Here is a 19,617-nt window from a genome sequence, read left to right on the forward strand (position 1 = left end):
CCTGCTTCACCGCTTATGAAGTGACGCACCCCCTGCCCCGCCCTGGCAGGTAGGGAGCCAGAGTCTTGATCTGAGATCCTTGCACAGGTTCCTGTGCTTTACATTATGTGCGCTTAACCCAGTGCACCATCTCCCAACCCCCTATGATTCTTTTTTTTTTTTTTGTACAAATGGAATACTTGTCATAGGGAACGAATACATATTTTTGTTTGTTTTATATATGCTAAACATTAACTTACAGCATTAATACATTTTTAGATGAAGACATGAAAATGGTCTAAACCTAAATTCTCTTTCTCTCTTTCTCTCTCTCTCTCCTTTTTCTTTTTAAACTGGAGCACTGCTCAGCTCTGGCTCATGATGGTGGAAGGTCTGGCTTCTGTAATTGCTTCCCCACTGAACATGGGCGTTGACAGGTCGACCCATACTCCCAGCCTGCCTCTCTCTTTCCCTATTGGGGCGGAGTTCTGGGGAATTAGAGCTCCAGGACACATTGGTGGGGTTGTCTGTCCAGGGAAGTCATGCTAGCACCTGGAGCCTGGTGACTGAAAAGAGAGTTTGTTAATTCTCTTTATAAATCCAAATAAGTTGTTGACTAATCATGAACCTAAAGGCTGAAATAGTGCAGACGAAGAGTTGGGGGGTCCTCCATTTTGTAGATAACTAATAGGCATATTTTAGTTATATTCCAAAGGGCCTGTGGCTATACTAGTTGTTTTTTTTTTTTTGTTGTTGTTGTTTTTACCCTGAGCCTGAAATCTGATATACAGGTGGATCCTAGTTACTGTCTGGGGAGATGATGGCATGATTGATAAAAGGACCAGGAAGCTGGATCAGGGAAGAGAGTAGCTCCCAAATATGGGAAAGGTGTATAAACATTGTTGACTGTAAACCCCATTGATTTGATGTGATCTGGGGCCCATATCAGCTTAGGAGCCTATGTGACCTCTGCATCCCTGTAAATCCAAGCTCATATTCTGTGGTCATGAGTAGGAACATTCCAAGCTGCCCCAATATCAGGACCCATCTTCCTCAGGTGTAGCATGGAGTATGTTGTCCAGCCTCCCTTCGAAAGATGGAACATTCTAATCTACCTTTGTTGATCCAAATTGAGGGAACTTTTTTTTTTTTTTTAAATAAATCCCTTCCTAGTGTATTCCTGCCTACCTGTTAGGGAGTAGAGTTTGGGGCCTTTCCTCCCTTTCTCTGGTTGACCTTTCTCTGAGCTTTTAACTTAGGAAACCCCAAGGGTGAACTGTTGAGTGACCATCTCTTTTTACATTCTCTCCCCCAGTGTGAAAGCTATTTCCATAATTTAGATACCATTTCCTTCTGCTGACTCCAAAAATAACTGTCCCCTGCTCTGACATAATATATCAATTGGTTAGTTGACTTTGTCTATATAGGAAAGTGTTGCTACTTTTCATCAGAGCACTAAATTCCTAGGGTCTTGTCCAGTCTTTCAGAATCAGTGCATTGGATCGACCTTCTAGTAGTGCATCCCGTGAGTACCCATTCATTGGGAAAACTGATGATCCTTCCTAACTGACTGAATCCACATGGATCCCAGTCGCTTTCAAAGCCAGCAACAAGCAGCTCCTGACAGCTTTCAACCTGACCTGTTGACTAGCTACGGAAGAAGGGCAAACGCTAGAAGAAGAAGAAGTGTCAACACTCTGTACTTGGGGTCCAGTGTTGCCTCACTCCTGCCCTGTAACTCCTGCTGTAGATTTTTTTGGGGAGTGTGTACTATCACCAGTATTTCCCCAGCACTGCTGAGGCAAAGCTGTTGGGCTTAGGACAGAAGTCATTGCACAGAAAGTAAGAAAAGCTGGTTTGCTCTGAGCTGCCCCTGCCAATCAAACAACAGCTCATAGAACTCAATGATTGGAAACCAGGTGTGCTTGTGACTGCAGAGGCATGAAGAGCCCAAAGAAAACTAGTTTCTTTTTCCAGAGAATTTACCTTCACACCTCCACCTTCTCCCCTCATCTCCACTCCACCCCAAGAGGCACTCTTTCAGAAACAGTGAAATCTTGAGGTGAGGTGAGGTAAGGTGAAAGCAGTGGAGAAGAAAATTAAAACCACCCTTTCACTCTGACTCTGTAGAGTTGTATGAGCTGGGTCTTGAGTGGAGGTGTGGAGGGGTGAACTCAGCTCTGAGATAAAAGCTCATCCTTAAAACATGTAAACTTCCCTGCACTCCCTGTCGTCTTCCTCTTCTTGGCCATTGGGCAGGAGGCCTCTTGTTGGCATTCATGTGATAGGGCCATGTGATAAAGCATATCTGCTCAGTCACCCATTCTTAAAGATCTCTGACTTCTTGGGAGGGTTATGGCCATCCTTTCATTTACAGTGTGGTTTCCCAGAAGTAGGTGCTGGCCTAGTCCCTGGAGGTAGCAACACTCCCTCTCCTGACCTCTGCTTCCTTTTTCCCCTCCCTCCCCACTGGCCTAAATGTCAGAAAATAATTTGAGTTGAGGAATCAGAAAGATGTCAGAGCTGCCTAGTATCTAACCTGATTCTGAAAAGCTAAGCTACACAGTCCCTTAGGTTTTAATGTTTTTTGCATATCTTATTAGTGAAAGTGAAAGGCCTTTTAAATGGGCCACATACAGTATTGGTAGAAGGAGGGATGGCTCCCAGCCCTATCTGGCTTCCCTGTGGACTGGGCTGAATGAGGCCAAGTCCCCAGGCAGGCTGGGCACAGGCCTGAAAAACACCATAGCCCTTGTCAGCTGGTGGATCTGTTCTAGGACTATAACCACATAAAGTACCTAGAAATTACTCAAGGCTCAAATTAAATAGGTCATTTACTGAAGCCACCTTAGAGGAAGTGGCCTTCCTACTCTGGAACATTTGATCCCTCATTCTTGATTCCAGCTGTCCTGAGACTTTGCATTGATATGGTCAAATCAGAAATAGGAAGGGGGCTGGGTAACGGTACACTTGGTATAGCACACACATTACCATGTGCAAAGACTCGGGTTCAAGCCCCTGGTCCCTACCTACAGGTGGAAAATTTCACAAATGGTGGAGCAGTGTTATAGATGTCTCTCCTTTTTCTCTCTCTTTTAAAGTTTTATTTTATTAGATAGAAACAGAGAAATTTAGAGGTATGGGGAAGAGAAAGAGAGAGAGATCTGTAGCCCTGCTTCACCACTCATGAAGCTTTCCCCCTGCAGGTGGGAACCAGGGGCTTAAACCCGAGTCCTTGCACAATATAATGTGTGCACTTAACCAGATGTGCCACCACCTGGCCCCTCTCCTTTTCTCTCTACCTCTTTATTTCTCTTTTCACCCTCTATCAGAGGAAAGGGGGGAGGAATGGCCACTAGGAGTGGTGAAGTTATCATGCAGGCATCAAGTCCAGCAATAAACCTAGTGGCAAGGGGAATGGGGGGGGGGGGGAAGAAATAGGAAGGAGAACCTATAACAATGCTCATTGCAGGGAGTCTGGTGGTAGCGCAGCGGGTTAAGCGCATGTGGCGCAAAGCGCAAGGACCAATGTAAAGATCCTGGTTCAAGCCCCCGGCTCCCTACCTGCAGGGGAATTGCTTCACAAGCGGTGAAGCAGGTCTGCAGGTGTCTGTCTTTCTCTCCCCTCTCTGTCTTCCCCTCCTCTCTCCATTTCTCTCTGTTCTATCCAACAAGGACATCAATAATAACAAGAACTACAATAATGACTACAAGGGGATAAAAGGGAAAATAAATAAATAAATATAAAATAAAAAACAAAACAAAAAAACAATGCTCATTGCAGAAGTAGAGAAGAATCATGATTGGAACATAACTAAGCCCCTCAATCAATTCTGGTTAGCATTGCCTGCTGAAGAAAGTTACATAGTGCTTCTTACAGAGTTTCACTGTATTGTCAGAGAAGAAAATTAAGTATCTTACCCAGAGACCCACAAATAGTAAATATCAGGGTCACTCATCCTTGACAACTTTTCTGTCTCTTCGTGGGAGGAGAGCCCATGTCCAATAGAAGTTTTGTTCCTGGTCAGCTGTTGTCAGTGAACCAGAGTCACATTGCATGATCCTGGTAGCAGCTGCAGATGACTGTGAATGGTGGGGGGATGAAGTCGCCAGACCTGCCTTGATGGCCTTTGTCTGAGTTCCCTTGAGAATTCAGTTATATTCTGCACAAGTGTTTTCCTTTGCCATCCAGTGCTTTCCCTAAGCCTGAGCTTTTCCTATACTTCCCTCATTATAACTCAGCCTGGCTTTGGTCTGGCTAATCTCAAGATCAGTTGGATGAAGCAAGGCTTCCAGTAGCTGACAAGGTACAGTATGCATCCTAATAAAAGTATCACTTCCTTTTCTCAGCTCTCAGGTCAGCATGGGGTACTCCCAAAGCGTGTTCTCAATTCCTTTTTTCTAAAAACTTTTTATTTCATTTTTTTTTTTAATTTTTTTATTTATTTTATTCATTTATTCCCTTTTGTTGCCCTTGTTGTTCTATTGTGTAGTTATTATTGTTGTTGTTGTTGGATAGGACAGAGAGAAATAGAGAGAGGAGGGGAAGACAGAGAGGAGGAGAGAAAGATAGACACCTGCAGACCTGCTTCACCGCCTGTGAAGCGACTCCCCTGCAGGTGGGGAGCCGGGGTTCGAACCGGGATCCTTATGCCGGTCCTTGTGCTTTGCGCCACCTGCGCTTAACCTGCTGCGCTACAGCCCGACTCCCCTTTATTTCATTTTTTAATCTCCAAGGCTACATCACTGTGGGCTGACCTTTTAAGGTAGAGAAAGGGGGGGGGGAAGAAACCACAGCTCTGAAGCTTCTTTCAGTGCAGTGGAGGCCATGCTCAGACTTGACCTACACACAGCAAAATAGTACACTACTCAAGTGAACTATCTTGCCCACCCAGACTGACTCATTTATTAATTGGGCAGGGGCCTGGGTGGTGGTACACCTGGTTGAATGCACATGTTATAATGCTCAAGGACCCAGGTTTGAGTCCCCAGTTCCCACCTGCAGGGGGAAAGCTTTGCGAGTGGTGAAGCAGTGCTGCAGGTGTCTCTCTATCTCCCCCTTCCCTCTCAATTTCTGGGGGAATGGAGTGGAGGCAGAACATGCAATACTGGGAATCAAACTCAGGACCTCATGTTCTTAGGTCCAGTGCTTTAGCCACTGTGCCATCTCCTGGCCCATTTTAAATTCCTCTTGTACCTACAGGTAAATAAAAGCATTCACTATCATGAGCCACAGTTCACCTTTTTTTTTTTTTTTGCTGGAACTTGGAGGAGCATTTAAAGTATATATATATATATATATATATATATATATATATATATATTTTTTTTTTTTTTTTTTTTTTTTTTACCAGAGCACTGATCAGCTCTGGTTTACGGTGGCACAGGGGATTGAACCTGGGACTTCGAAGCCTCAGGCATGACAGTCTGTTTGCATAATCATTATGCTGTCTACCCCCGTCCTAAAGTATATTTCTATCAAAATACCTATCCCATGGTCTGGGAGGTGGCACAGTAGATAAAACATTTGATTCTCAACCATGAGGTCCTGCGTTCAATCCCTGGCAACACATGTACCAGAGTGATGTCTGGTTCTTTCTCATGAATAAATAAATTCTTTAAAGAAATTAAAAATAAATAAAAATACCCCCTTGTGATCTCCACCAGTGTTGGTGGGTTGAAGTAGAAAGGAATAATGGTTGTGAAGTTAAAAAAAAAAAAAAAAAAAAAGCTTCTGGTTAGCAGTGCCTGCTGAAGAAGCACAGGTTCCTTGGTGGGAGATAAATTCATTTCATCTTACTTAAATCTTCCTCTTCTCTACAGTCTCCTATTCTCTTTCTAGTAAAAGAATTTCATAAGGTCTGTGGCTTCTGTTTGCCAGGGAGTCTGAAATCTACATTTAGTTGGTCATCTCTTATTTCCACTTGCAAAATCAGACAACTCAGACCCTGAAGATTTGGGTTAAATATATGATGAGCCACTGTTTCTTGTCCTCCTAACCCCGTGGTGCTGATTTTTTTTTAGATTTTTTTTAAATATTTATTTATTTTCCCTTTTGTTGCCCTTGTTTTTTATTGTTGTAGTTATTACTGTTGTTATTGTTGTCATCGTTAGATAGGACAGAGAGAAATGGGGAAGACAGAGAGGGGCAGAGAAAGATAGACACCTGCAGACCTGCTTCACCGCTTGTGAAGCAGAGTCCCCTGCAGGTGGGGAGCCAGGGACTTGGACCTTACTCCAGTCCTTGCACTTCCCAATGTGCACTTTACCCGCTGCACTACTGCCTGACTCCCCATGGTGCTAATTTTAACACAACCACATGGGTCCTGACCCCAAATCAGGTGGTGGTTATGCTGATAATATGCCTAGAGAGAATTAGTTGCTCCTTTTGGATCATTTAGTTATGAAGATCCTGGTGGAACCTGGCTTCCTGATGATGACACTGACCAGTTGGGTTGCTATTTTATTAAGCACCTGCTCTGTGTTAGACATTATGCACAATCCTACATAATCCTCACAACTTTTCTTCAGAGTAGAGATAATTGTCCTTATTTTTCTTTTGAGGCAGATTAGAAAACTCAGAATCAGGAGTCGGGCGGTAGCGCAGCAGGTTAAGCGCAGGTGGTGCAAAACGCAATGACCAGCTAAGGATTCCGGTTCGAGCCCCCGGCTCCCCACCTGCAGGGGACTCGCTTCACAAGCGGTGAAGCAGGTCTGCAGGTGTCTGTGTTTCTCTGCCCCTCTCTGTCTTCCCCTCCTCTCTCCATTTCTCTCTGTCCTATCCAACAGCAACGACATCAATAATAACTACAACAATAAAACACAAGGGCAACAAAAGGGAATAAATAAATATTTTTAAAAATGAATTTAAAAGAAACAACTCAGAATCTGTAAAGTTTTCAGCCACAGAGAGAGCATGTAGCAGAGAGTGAGGACTGGGCATCCCTCTCTTCCTGTAAGGTATCAATGGCCAAGGCTTGGTAGCAAAGCAAGTAGGATGGACTGCATTTCATAGAATGCTGTTGGGAAGAACTTGGGGTGGGGGTAGGGGGGCTGCCTGGACTCAGCAAAGAAACACAGGTTCTTGAACCTGGTAACTGTTTTTCACTGTAAATGTAATGACCTTGTAATGACAGATGCACATCTTCTACATTACAACTAAAGGAAAATTAGTGCAGCGATTCAATTATGTCTCCCATTTTCAATGGCAATTTTGTTCTCTCAATAGATTTAATTAGCAGCAGAGTTACCCTCCCCCAGGCAGATCTCAGCATACTTTCTGGCAAGGAGGTGCAGTAAAATGCAGCTGTATCTCATTAAGCAGCCAGCCCCTCTACCTCCTCCTCTTTTCCCTCCTCCAAAGTGCCTGTCTGACTACCTGACTGCCTGCCTGTTGAACCAAACCTGGCTCCAGGTTAGGAATCAGAGTACCAATCTTTTAAGGGAATCCTGTTTGTAGACTGGGGATAGCAGAGAGAGTTCTGAGAGGAACCTGAGGGCTTAGACCTCAATCATCTTAGAAGTCTCTGCTAAACAAATGGAGGACACCAAAGAAAGGAGAGGAGGCTGGAGGGGAGAAAAATGCTGAGGATCGTTTAATACCTTCTAAGATGTGTCCTTAATGTACTTCTGTTCACTTCCCTGCAGCCCTCTGAGGGAGCTTTTACTGTTTTGTTTTCCATATTCAGGTACACCTTTTTTCCATTTCAGGTACACATCGTATGTTCACTCCCCTCACCCCCCAACACAAACAGACACCTCTAAGGTCAGGAAATGTGGTGTCAACATTTAATTGTGGGAGAAAATTAGACTCAGAAACTTTTAGTCCTTGCAAGGTCCAACTAATTGTAACTTAGCTGTGGACTTGAATCTCTGCTTGGCCATGTTATAGTCTTCTTGATGTATTGTTACAGAATTGTGTTATTTTCTGCCACCAAGCCTATAATATACTTTCCCTTTGATAAGTTGTTGCTTTATCCTATTTATTTTATTACTATATATTTTATAACATTTAAATATTTATAACATGTCATAATATTTAACATTTGTCTTATATTAATACTTTGCATAATACATAAATATATCAATAACTTAGTTTTATTATATTGTATTTTATTATATTTATTATGTACTATATTTTATTTTCACCAGAGCACTACTCAGCTCTGGCTTACAGTAGAATTGGAGGTTTGAACCTGGGACCTGAAAGCCTTAGGCATGAAGGTCTTTTGCATAATTATGCTCTCTCCCGAACCTTCATTTATTTTACTCACTTCTAAGCCAAAAACACCCTTAGAGAGAGAGCAAATCTATGAGTGATTTGAGTGTTACCGAAAGTGTTGTGGATGGTATCCAGGATACCAGCTCTGGTCATGAGTTTGCATTTCCTGTATCCTCATGATCCTATGTGCCTAGTGGATCAGTTCGTCCCTGCAGGACAGGACAGTGCTGAGAATCATTTTATCTTCCCAATTTCTACTGACATTGTTTTAATTTTCTTCTAGATACATCGAACGGAAAGCTTTCCTAGAACGGGTGGATCACAGGCAGTTTGAAATTGAGCGAGATCTCAGACTAAGCAAAATGAAACCCTGATGTATGGAAGGGGAATCAAGAACAGCTTAATCCTGTTTACAATGTGAGCTTCTTGTGCATCTGTGAAATGTTTCCAGTGTTTCCCAACAAGGTCTTTTTTTTTTTTTTTTCTATGTTGAATTTCTCTTTGTACCTTGATCTCACATGGTTTCATTCATTTTACTTTTTAAAAGTCCTTAAAAAAATAAAAATTAAAAAAGTTAATGTTGGTCCTTTGAGAAGATACTGGTGAAGATGATGACATCACTTACCTTTATTCTGCTGCCAAGTCCACTATGCCATGCCAGTACATTCCAGGACTGTCCAGACTAGCCATAGAATTGACCAGCCTAGATGTGAATTTCTGGGGCTGTGGGGCTCTTTCAGAAGAGGGCCTTGCCCAGAGATCAAGAGGAGACTCACTGATGTTGGTGGAATTCTCCACTATGTTGGTGCTCTCCTGTTCTCTTTCTCTCTTCTATTGGAATAACTGTTGGTATAAGGTAAGAGTGAAAATAAGAATATATTCATGCTGAATGTGAGAGTATTTTTTCCCTGCTACCTAATTTTTCTCTTTCCAAGGTTAGCATTGACTTCAGATATGCCCACTGCCTTAATAACTCTTTTTTTTTTTTTTTAGTCTATCAAGGAATACTCTGAAGGATACTTTTTAAATATACTCAAGAAAATGGAAATTCCACATCTTTTTGGAGGACACGGGATTGAACCTAAGACCGTGTACATGCAAAGCAATACCCCATACATGCTGACTTTTCTTGACAGTTCAGTACATCCTGCCCCTCCAAACCTTCATCTTGAATCAATAAAGCACACAGCCTGCTCTTGGTACATGAAAGGGCAAGGAGTCCTGAGTAAATTAAGTATTTTTAGGATCCCAAAGACTGGAATTCAGTTCTTCTCATGACATCTACCTGTGTGACTTTTGCTACAGTTCAGTGTATGAGCCTCCACTTTCATGACCTCACTTGTGTTGGGATGAGATAAAGGAAGGGCCAAGAAGGAGGGAATGGAAGCACTAAATTGGGAGCCGGGCACTGGCATAGCAGGTTAAGCACACATGGCTCAAAGCGCAAGGACCAGCGTAAGGATCCCGGTTCGAGCCCTGGCTCCCCATCTGCAGGGGAGTCACTTTACAAGCGGTGAAGCAGGTCTGCAGATGTCTGTCTTTCTCTTGCCCCCTCTCTGTCTTCCCCTCCTCTCTCCATTTCTCTCTGTCCTGTCTGACAATGACGACATCAGTAACAGTGAGAATAATAATTACAACAATAATGACAAGGGCAACAAAAGGGAAAATAAATATTTTTTAAAAATTTAAAAACACTAAATTATGACAGCCAGTCCTTATTAGGTAATTAGAAGTTCATAAGACCCAAGACCAGATTGTTTCCCTCCCTAGTTGTGGAGTTGAGGCCCTTGTTGTGACCTTCTGTCAGAAAGGTAGCTTATAAGACACATTGTTCACATCCACTCTGACAAAGAGTTATAGAAATAGTGATAAAGCATTTCAGACCAGCATCAGAACATTTTATTTGTGAGATTTGTTTAATCATACACTGGGACACGGGAATAACAGGAAGTCTTTTAACCTAACACCATCCAACATTCTGTCTGAGTTGAATGTCCAGATTTGCAGGAAAAGTGCAAGTCTTATAGGTGACTATTCTCCTCACTTCCTTTGGTGTTGGGAGTATCTCTGGCATTTATCCCTTTCACACAGTCCTTCACCTCAGCTCCCATGCTATCAGCAGCACATGAACTGGCTCCTCTCCCAAACTAAAAAACAATCTGGAGAATAAGCTGTGCTGAGCTCACTGTAAATTTAGAGGCTTTACTTTCAGCAAATCTTCACGCCTGTGAGACCTAGAGGATTAAGACAAAAACTGCAAGAGTGTGCTGGTTCTCTCTCCAGCCTGGAGAGAAAAGTCAAATGTTTAAGTGAAAATCATCGCTGGTGCCCTGGCTTTGTCTGTTTTGTTCAGGATCCTTGCACAGGTTTCATATATACTTGACATTAAATCAGCATTTCAGTTCTGCTGGAAGGTCAGTTCCTTTGACTTGGTGAGCCTTTACCTAACAGATTTATTTGCTACACACATCTGACCTCCACTCAATTATTTTTTTACACATTAAAGAGTCTGGAAAAGCCTGTACAATTTAGCCCCTTCTGATAGAACCTGGCAGCATATTGAAGACTGTGTTACTGTTTTCACATTTCTCCTTACCAGCTTTTTACCACCCAACTCTGTAGATTTTTACTTCCATTATTGCCAGATGTTCACACTTAAAATTATTTCATTTGCTTCATTCCTCTTTATGTGTGTGTGTGTGTGTCTAGAACCTTGTATATGTGTGATACAAAAGAACAGTCTCCTGGACCCAGTTTCTTCATTCTTTTTCTTGGAGAGGGTGGGGGAAGGCACCTCAGCACTGCTCCCATCATCCATGGAGCTGGCTCCCTTGGTCCTCCCACATGATGCCAGAGCTCCAACCTTGGGCTTCATACTCTACCACTGACATATTTCAGCTTAGAAACTTCAACATAAGAAACAGTTTTAAGTTAACAAAATAACACACATTTCATTTTTCCATAATTAGACATACCAAGAAATTACTGTGCTGCTACACAGGCAGTACTAATACGGCAGATGTAACACTGATAGAACCAATTCTTCATAGAGCCTGTGACTGAAGTACAGTTGTTGGTGTAGTTTAATATGTTGCCTCTACATATAACCTATTATGACACTGGTGTTGAACTAGGTTCATATTACTGATGAACTGATTTCCTTTGTCTGATAGATGTAGAGGTGTGTATTATATGCACATGTAGGAGTCTTACAATGCAGTGAGATCTGCATTGCTGCAGCTATTCTGGGAGAGTGTAGGCACCCTCTCAGAGCCCCACCCTGCCAACCCCAGCAATGACTGAGTGAGGTGCAACTAGCAGTGTGTTCATCTTTAATCAGGAATCACCTTCTGAGACATGCAAATACTAATTTGAAGGGACCATATGCACCTTATGTTCATAGCTACATTATTCTCAATTGCCAGAGTAGAAGCAGCCTAAATGCCAATCAATGGATAACTGGATAAAGAAGTTATGGGAACAGGGCTGGGTGGTGGTGCACCTCATTGAGTGCACATTACAAAGCGCAAGGACCCAGGTTTGAGCCCCTGATCCCCACCTGCAGGGGGAAAACTTTGTGAGTGGTGAAGCACGGCTGCAGGTATCTCTCTGTCGCTCTCCCTATCGCCCCCTTCTCAATTTCTGGCTTTGTCTAATAAATTAATAAAGATAATGCCAAAAATTATTTTAAAATATACGGACTATATATGCCATATATATGCAACAAAAAAAAAGATGATATTGTGCCCTTTGGGACAGAATGGATGAAACTGGAGGTGATTGTGCTTAGCAAAATAAGAAATGAACTTCTATATGGCTTCACTCATGTGGCATCTAGGGAACTGAAATACATGAACTTGTAAGAAAGTTTCTAAAACTGTGAAAACTATGGTAGTTATTGTTGGGAGGGTGGAGCACAGAACTTTAGTGGTGGGTGTGGTTTGAAACTATATTCTGTAATACACACAAAGAATCAGCTTTTGGGTGCCAGTAAGATTGTTCACCTGGATAGTACAACCTTTGTCATGCACGTGGCCCAGATTCAAGCTTAGGGGAAACTCTGACACTGTAGTATCTTTCCATCTCTGCTTATGTGTCTATTTGGAAAAGTCAGCCCAGAGCAGTAAAGCCCCAGTGACAACAAAAGAGTAAAATTTTAGGGGGTCAGGCGGTGGCACAGTGGGTTAAGCCCATGTGGCGCAAAGCACAGGAACCGTCGTAAGGAACCCGGTTTAAGCCCCCAGCTCCCCACCTGCAGTGGAGTCGCTTCACAAGCGGTGAAGCAGGTCTGCAGGTGTCTGTCTTTCTCTCCCCCTCTCTGTCTTCCCCTCCTCTCTCCATTTCTCTCTGTCCTATCCAGCGACAAACAACATCAACAATGGCAATAATAATAACTACAACAAGGGCAACAAAAAGGGGGGGGGGGAAATGGTCTCCAGGAGCGGTGGATTTATGGTGCAGGCGCTGAGCCCAGCAATAACCCTGGAGGGAAAAAAAAAATTTTTTTTTGAGGCAGGGAGATGACTCACTCAGTAGAATACTTACCATACACAAGGACACAGATTCACCTGGCACCAAGGAAAGATCTATGAATGGTGGAGCAGTGCTTTGCTTTCCTCTGTTTCCAACTGAAGTCGAGGGGGAAAAAAAAGTTTACAGGGAAAGGTGGAATTATGTGGGCACAAACCCCAGCACCAAAAATAATCACCTTTAGAGACTGGGGAGATATCACAGAGGTTGTACACCAGACTTGCATGCTTGCTTGACACTCCAGAGGTCCCAAGTTAAGTTAAATACCTGGCACCACCATTAAACAGAACTAGGCAGTGCACTGTTCCTCTGTCTCTTCTCATGAAGATAAATGTTTTAAAAAGTCATCTTTTTACCATGTTGGTTATGACTGGATATTCATATAAACTTCTAAAAAACTTGAACAGGAGAACTAGCCCTTACCTGTAAGTTTGAATTTTTATTTTCTCTTTCCATGTACAAAACTATGGTTTTACTAAAAAAAAAAATAGACTCATTTGAATTATAGCAGACATCATTATTCCTTTTTGTTGCCCTTGTTTCTTTATTGTTGTAATTATTGTTGTTACTGGTGTTGTCATTGTTGGATAGGACAGAGAAATGGAGAGAGGGGGAGAGAGACAGAGAAATGGAGAGAGGGAGAGAGAGAGACAGACACCTGCAGACCTGCTTCACTGCCTGTGAAGCAAGTCACCTGTAGGTGGGGAGCCGGGTGCTCGAACCGGAATCCTTATGCCAGTCCTTGTGCTTTGCATCACATGTGCTTAACCCACTGTGCTACCGCCCGACTCCCAACAGACATCATTTTTTAAGAACAAGTGGATAGCAGTGGTCTGGGAGGTGAAGCAGTGGATAAAGCATTGTACTCTCAAGCATGAGTTCCCGAGTTTGATCCCCAGCAGCACATGTACCAGAGCGGTCTGGTTCTTTCACTTTCTCCTCCTATCTTTCTCATTAATGAATAAATAAAATCTTTTTTAAAGAAGTAAATATATCTGTGTTGACTGAAAGCTGATTTGTCTAGCTTCCAAAAGACATGTCTCCATCAAGGAGTTAGGAAATAGTCAAGGAAAATGTTTTCAGAATAGGAATACCGAGTCACTACTAAGAAGAGGCACCTCATGGTCCAGGGGATAGTGCACTAAATAAAGTGTTGGACTCTCAAACATAAAATTCTGGATTCGATCTCCAGCAGCACATGTACCAGAGTGGTGTCCAGTTCTCTCTCTCCTATCATTTTAAAAAATTTTTTATTTACTTGCTTATCATTGAAGACAAAGAGAAATTGGGGGGGGGAATAGGGAAAGAGACAGACAGCTGTAGCCCTGTTTTACCACTCGTGAAGCTTTTCCCCCTGCAGTTGGGGACCTGGGGCTTGAGCCTGGGTCCTTGCACACTGTGATGTATATACTTAACCAGGTGCGCCATTACCTGGCCCTTCTCCTATCTAATTATTTAAAAAAGAGACACTTCATGCCACAACATAAATGACTCAGGAGGATGGTCCAAGGACTTATTTGACTACTATGTGGAGTCCAAAGAATTGCTGAAAATTGAGTTTCCTGACCTTAACTCCTGCCATCCATCTTTGTCTTCTTGTCCTAGATGGTTATATCTGATTTCTAGGGCATCTGGTACCTTGCCATTACCAAAGGGGAAGGGGAGGGGGCTGCCCTAAAACAGCATAAAGTCAAAGAACAAAATAAAGTACATGCTATATGTCACCTAGTTCCTGAGAACATAGTGCTGTAATTAGTAGCTCAGCATAAAATCTCTAGAGGAAAACTAGCTGCATTAACTACTAAGTCACAGTGAGCTGTACAGTCAGCCAAACTCGGCACTGCAGACACTTAGCCCAGTACTGAGCTCCCAATAATCACAGGTAAAGCAGGTTAGCTGAAGGCCGACACCATGAAAGAACCAGCAACGCCTACCTAGAAAGGAGTGGAGTACATACCAAGGCAGGGACCGGGATGGTCGGGGTAGGGCTTTCCAGGGGCACTACTACCTTGTGACATCAACAAAGAAGGTGTGGTTGGTGGTTGGTGTGGCAACACAGGGTGGAAAGAACCCAGAACAGACTGTCATCTTCAGCAGAAGAGGAGTTGCACAAGTATATTGGGAAGAATCCATGACTTTTTACTACCAAAAAAAAAAAAAGTGCACAAATAGGAATAGGTATGAAATGGACTTATGGGCTAAGATTGGGAGCTCTTAGCTTTGTCAGCAAGTGATGGAGCAGTCTCTTGTGCCAGGTGCTTCCTCACATGTTATTTACTGCTCACATCAGATCCTCTTCCCATCTTTCAGAAGAGGAAATTTGCCTGAGGTCCAGGAGCAAAGCAGCCAGTGATCACCCCCAGTTCTGCTGACAGGGAGGGCAGGATGTAGGGCTGGACAGCACCATTAAATAGCTTCTCACAGTCTGGATCATCCCTCACTCCGTGTTGGAGGATTTACAGGAAAGAAAGGTTTGAGTCTTTCAAGGGGTTAGAAGGATCAAAGATGAGTTGCAGTGAATGACAGCTGGAACACTCCAACCCAAAAGTTTGTACCAGGAGTTCACCCATGGCATGAGCACCACACTTCAGCTTCTTTGACCAGCCAGTGGCCTGGGGCAGCATGTGAGCCACCCTCTGCAGGGCTGGGAGTATACACCCTCTCTCAGACGCTCTTCAGCCTTGTCCAGACAGGTCTCGTTGGTGATCTAGCTCTCGGTATAAGCTCTGCTACAAAATCCAGTTTCTGTGCTCAGCAATGTAAGTTGTCTCTGCTCTTTGGGAAGCTGCCTGGTTTCAGGAGTAAGGCAGGAGGGACTGGGTGTGGATATGGCTGCACCTTGCAAAAGAGTTTCCCTGTGCCCATTTCTGTAAAGGTTTTTATTCTTCCCTCCTAGGGCAACCTAGAGCCAAAAATACTATCAGCCTGTGAAGTGACTCCCCTGCAGGTAGGGAACCGGGATCCTTATGCCCGTCCTTGCGCTTTATGCCATCTGTGCTTAACCCGCTGCGCTACTGTCCAACCCCCCCACACCTTTCGTTTTTCTATACTGGTTTAACTGGGTCTCTCCTAAATCAGGTTCATCTGTACTAATGAATGTAACCTGGTTCATTAATTTCATTGTATCACCTTTCACTGTGTGACTTTTCCAACTGACCCTTTCTCCTGACAGGCATTGGGTGGCCTCTAGGTTCTTCCAGTCACCAGAAAGCCTGCCACTTGGTGCACATGTGGTGGTTTCTGTAGGATGCCGTCTCAGGAGTAGAGCTGAGCTATGGGTAAAGCACAGCACCAGATTTATTAGACATCATTGAAGTGTTCTTCAAAGTGGTGCTAATTCATTATCCCATTAGCTGAAGCAGATCTGCAGGTGTCTTTCTCTCCCCCTCCACCTCCTTGCTCAATTTCTTTGTCCTATCTAACAACATCAATTACAACAATAAAACAAGAGCAACAAAGGGAATAAAATATTTTTTAAAAAGGGGGGGAGATACAAAGTCCCAGGTTCAATCCCCTGCACCACCATAAACCAGAGCTGATCAGTGCTCTGGTAAAAATAAAATTAAAAAATTTTAAAAAGGTGGTGGGGGCGGGTGGTAACGCAGTGGGTTAAGTGCACATGGCACAAAGCACAAGGACCTGCGTAAGGATCCCAGTTCAAGTCCCCAGCTCCCCACCTGCAGTGGGGGTCGCTTCACAAGCAGTGAAACAGGCCTGCAGGTGTCTATCTCTCCTCCACTCTGTCTTTCCCTCATTTCTCCATTTCTCTCTGTCCTATTCAACAACGACAACAATAATAACAACAATGATAAACAACAAGGGCAACAAAAGGAAAAAAATAGCCTCCAGGAGCAGTGGATTCGTAGTTCAGGCACTGAGCCCCAGCAATAACCCTGAGCCAGGAGGTAGCACACCTGGTTGTGAGTGTAAGGACCCAGTTCAAGTTCAAGCTGCTGGTCCCCACCTGCAGTGGTGAAACAGTACTGCATGTGTCTCTATCTCCCCCTTTCTTCTCAAGTTCTCTCTTTCTCTGCCCAATAATTTTTTTTTTAAAGACACTTCAGGTGGGCGGTAGCACAGTGGGTTAAGCGCATGTGGCGCAAAGCACAAGGACCCACGTAAGGATCCCGGCCCGAACCCCCGGCTCCCCACTTGCAGGGGCGTCGCTTCACAGGCAGTGAAGCAGGTCTGCAGATGTCTATCTTTCTCTCCCTGTGTTCCCCTCCTCTCTCCATTCCTCTCTGTCCTATCCAATAACAACAATAACTACAACAATAAAACAACAAGGGCAACAACAGGGAATAAATAAATATTTTTTTTAAAAAAGACGCTGGGAGTCGGGCAATAGTGCAGCGGGTTAAACGCAGGTGGCGCAAATAAGGACCATCATAAACATCCCGGTTCTAGCCCCCGGCTCCCCACCTGCTGCGGAATCCCTTCACAGTCTGAAGCAGGTCTGCAGGTGTGTGTCTTTCTCCCACCCCCACCACCCCCCCCCCCCCCCCCCCCGTCTTCCCCTCCTCTCTCCATTTCTCTGTCCTATACAACAACAACAACAATAAAACAACAAGGGCAACAAGAAGGAATAAAATAATATTTTTAAAAAACTTAAGACTGGGGAAATAGCACACTGGTTTATACAACAGGCTTTCACATCTAAGGCTCAGAGGTCCTAGGTTCAATACTTGCCACCACCATAAGCCAGCTGAGCAGTGCTCTGATTAAAATAATTATAAAATCAAAATAAAATGAGCAATTCAGACATCTTCAGTCATGTATTTAGGAAAAGTGCATCTTCTTTTCTTCAGATAACTCGTCTAAATTCCAGCTATATCAACCATAATGAGAAAACCATCCCAGTTTTCTACTGTCCATCTGCTAAGACCCACCTACAGGGAATTCCTATTTTCAAACCTTTGGAGGCCCAACTTCACTGACGCCTTCAAGTTGTCAGTAACTTGGAGAAGCAGCTGAAATAAAGCTCCCCACCCTCAAAGCAAGGGAGAAATTTAAACAAACTCCACCCAAGTCCCAGCAAACACAGTTCAAGAGGCAACACTTGCTGCCAGGTTGGTGACAGATGGCAAGACACACATGCACGTGCATACACATGCTCACACTGGCTGAACTGAGTTTGTCATGTGTTATCTAGGTTGTTCCATAGCTTGGAGAAGACCCCAGCCACCAGAGTTCAACACTCCTGTCAGGACAAGCTCTGTGGGGCCAGTTGCCCTGGCAGACTGGCCAGCTCTCAGCCACCCTGACTGTTTAGCCAACATGCTTCGTGAGCTCCACCTGCACGAGGTATTTTTTCTGCCCCTCTCCCTCCCACTTTGGTAAATCTTTTCTATTGTTCTGATCATAGAAGACTATTCATTGTTGGGAAATGAATTTTTTTTTTAATTTTCCCATAATCTTAGAAAAACAAATTACATTTTGGGATACTTTTGATCTTTTCATGTATATGTATATATATTAAGATTTATTTGGGACCAGGCTGGGGAGACAGCATAATGGATATCTAAGCGATTTTCATGCCTGAGGTTCAACAGTTCCAAGTTCAATACCCATCACCACCATAAACCAGAGCTGAGCAGAGATCTGGTCTTTCTTTGTATCTCTGACATTAAAAATAAAATATTTAATCTTTGTTTAAAGAAGAAGATTTGGGAGTCAGGCAGTAGCGCAGCAGGTTAAGCACACATGGCATGAAGCTCAAGGACTGGTGTAAGGATCCCGGTTTGAGCCCCCAGCTCCCCACCTACAGGGGAGTCGCTTCACAGGTGGTGAAGCAGGTCTACCGGTGTTTTTCTCTCCCCCCGTCTGCCTTCCCCATCTCTCTCCATTTCTCTCTGTCCTATCTAACAATGACAACATCAATAACAACGACAACTACAACAATAAGGGCAACAAAAGGGAAAATAAATAATTTAAATATATATCTTTTAAAAATATTTGGGGTCTGGGAGATAACATAATGGTTACACAAAAAAAAAACCTTTTGTGCTGGGTCCTGGAATATTAAGGCATTGGTCTCTCAAGCAAGACATCCCAAGTTTGATCTCTAGCTACCCATATATCAGAATGATGCTCTCTCAAAAATAATTAAATCATTAAAAAAAAAACTAATGATAGAAGCTCCAAGGTTTCAGGTTCAATCCTTCACACTGCCATAAGCCAAAGTTGAGCAGTACCCTGGTTAAAAAGTAAAGAAGCCAAGCAGTGGTGCATCCAATCAGGTGCACACACATATCACCATGCACAAGGAACCAGATTTGACCCCCCACTCCCCACCTGCAGGAAAGACACTTCATAAGTAGTGAAGCACGTCTGCAGGTGTCTATGTTTCTCTCCCTCTATTTTCCCCTCCCCTCTCAATTTCTCTCTGTCCTATCTAATGAAATAGAAAAAAAAAAAAGGAAAATTGGCCACCAAAGCAGTGGATTTGTACTGCTGGCACCAAGTCCCAGAGATAACCTTGGTGGGGATATATATATATATTGCAAAGCCCCTTCTCAGGTACACAGAACCCCAGCTCTAGGGAATTAACTATTAATACTTAGGGCTCACAGTCATCCTTACTCTATAGAGAATTGCCTTTGGTAGAAAGGAGCCTGCTTGGTACACTCCACACTGCTCCAGACAGTAGTCAGTGTGGCTGACCTAGAATCTCACATGCCAGCCCCTGCCCCAGAGTAGAACTGATTCTCTGGTGCAGTCACTTTCCGGTAGTAACTGGAACCAGATTCTGGCAGCCTTTCTAGTTTCTGCTATTCCTCTGCCTTTCCAACCCCTTCTGAAGCTGCTTTCAAAGAATCCCAGCTCAGCCTTCACCTTTTTTTTTCTTTATTGGGAGATTTAATATTTTACATTTGACAGTGAATACA

The 19,617-nt window shown here is 43.5% G+C and overlaps 1 protein-coding gene across 2 annotated transcripts in view; it reads left to right on the forward strand.

Moving 5' to 3' along the window:
* CFDP1 (craniofacial development protein 1) overlaps positions 1-8,778 on the forward strand; it is a 133,283-nt gene extending 124,505 nt beyond the window's left edge. For both annotated transcript variants that reach the window (XM_060185161.1, XM_007527574.3), the window contains one exon: positions 8,484-8,778. In XM_060185161.1, the coding sequence (XP_060041144.1) occupies positions 8,484-8,574 (91 nt within the window). In that variant the 3' untranslated portion in view covers positions 8,575-8,778. The remainder of the gene's footprint in view (positions 1-8,483) is intronic.
* Positions 8,779-19,617: the final 10,839 nt, after the last annotated feature.

The sequence above is a fragment of the Erinaceus europaeus genome, chromosome 2 (genome assembly GCF_950295315.1).
Source record: "Erinaceus europaeus chromosome 2, mEriEur2.1, whole genome shotgun sequence".
NCBI lineage: Eukaryota > Metazoa > Chordata > Mammalia > Eulipotyphla > Erinaceidae > Erinaceus > Erinaceus europaeus.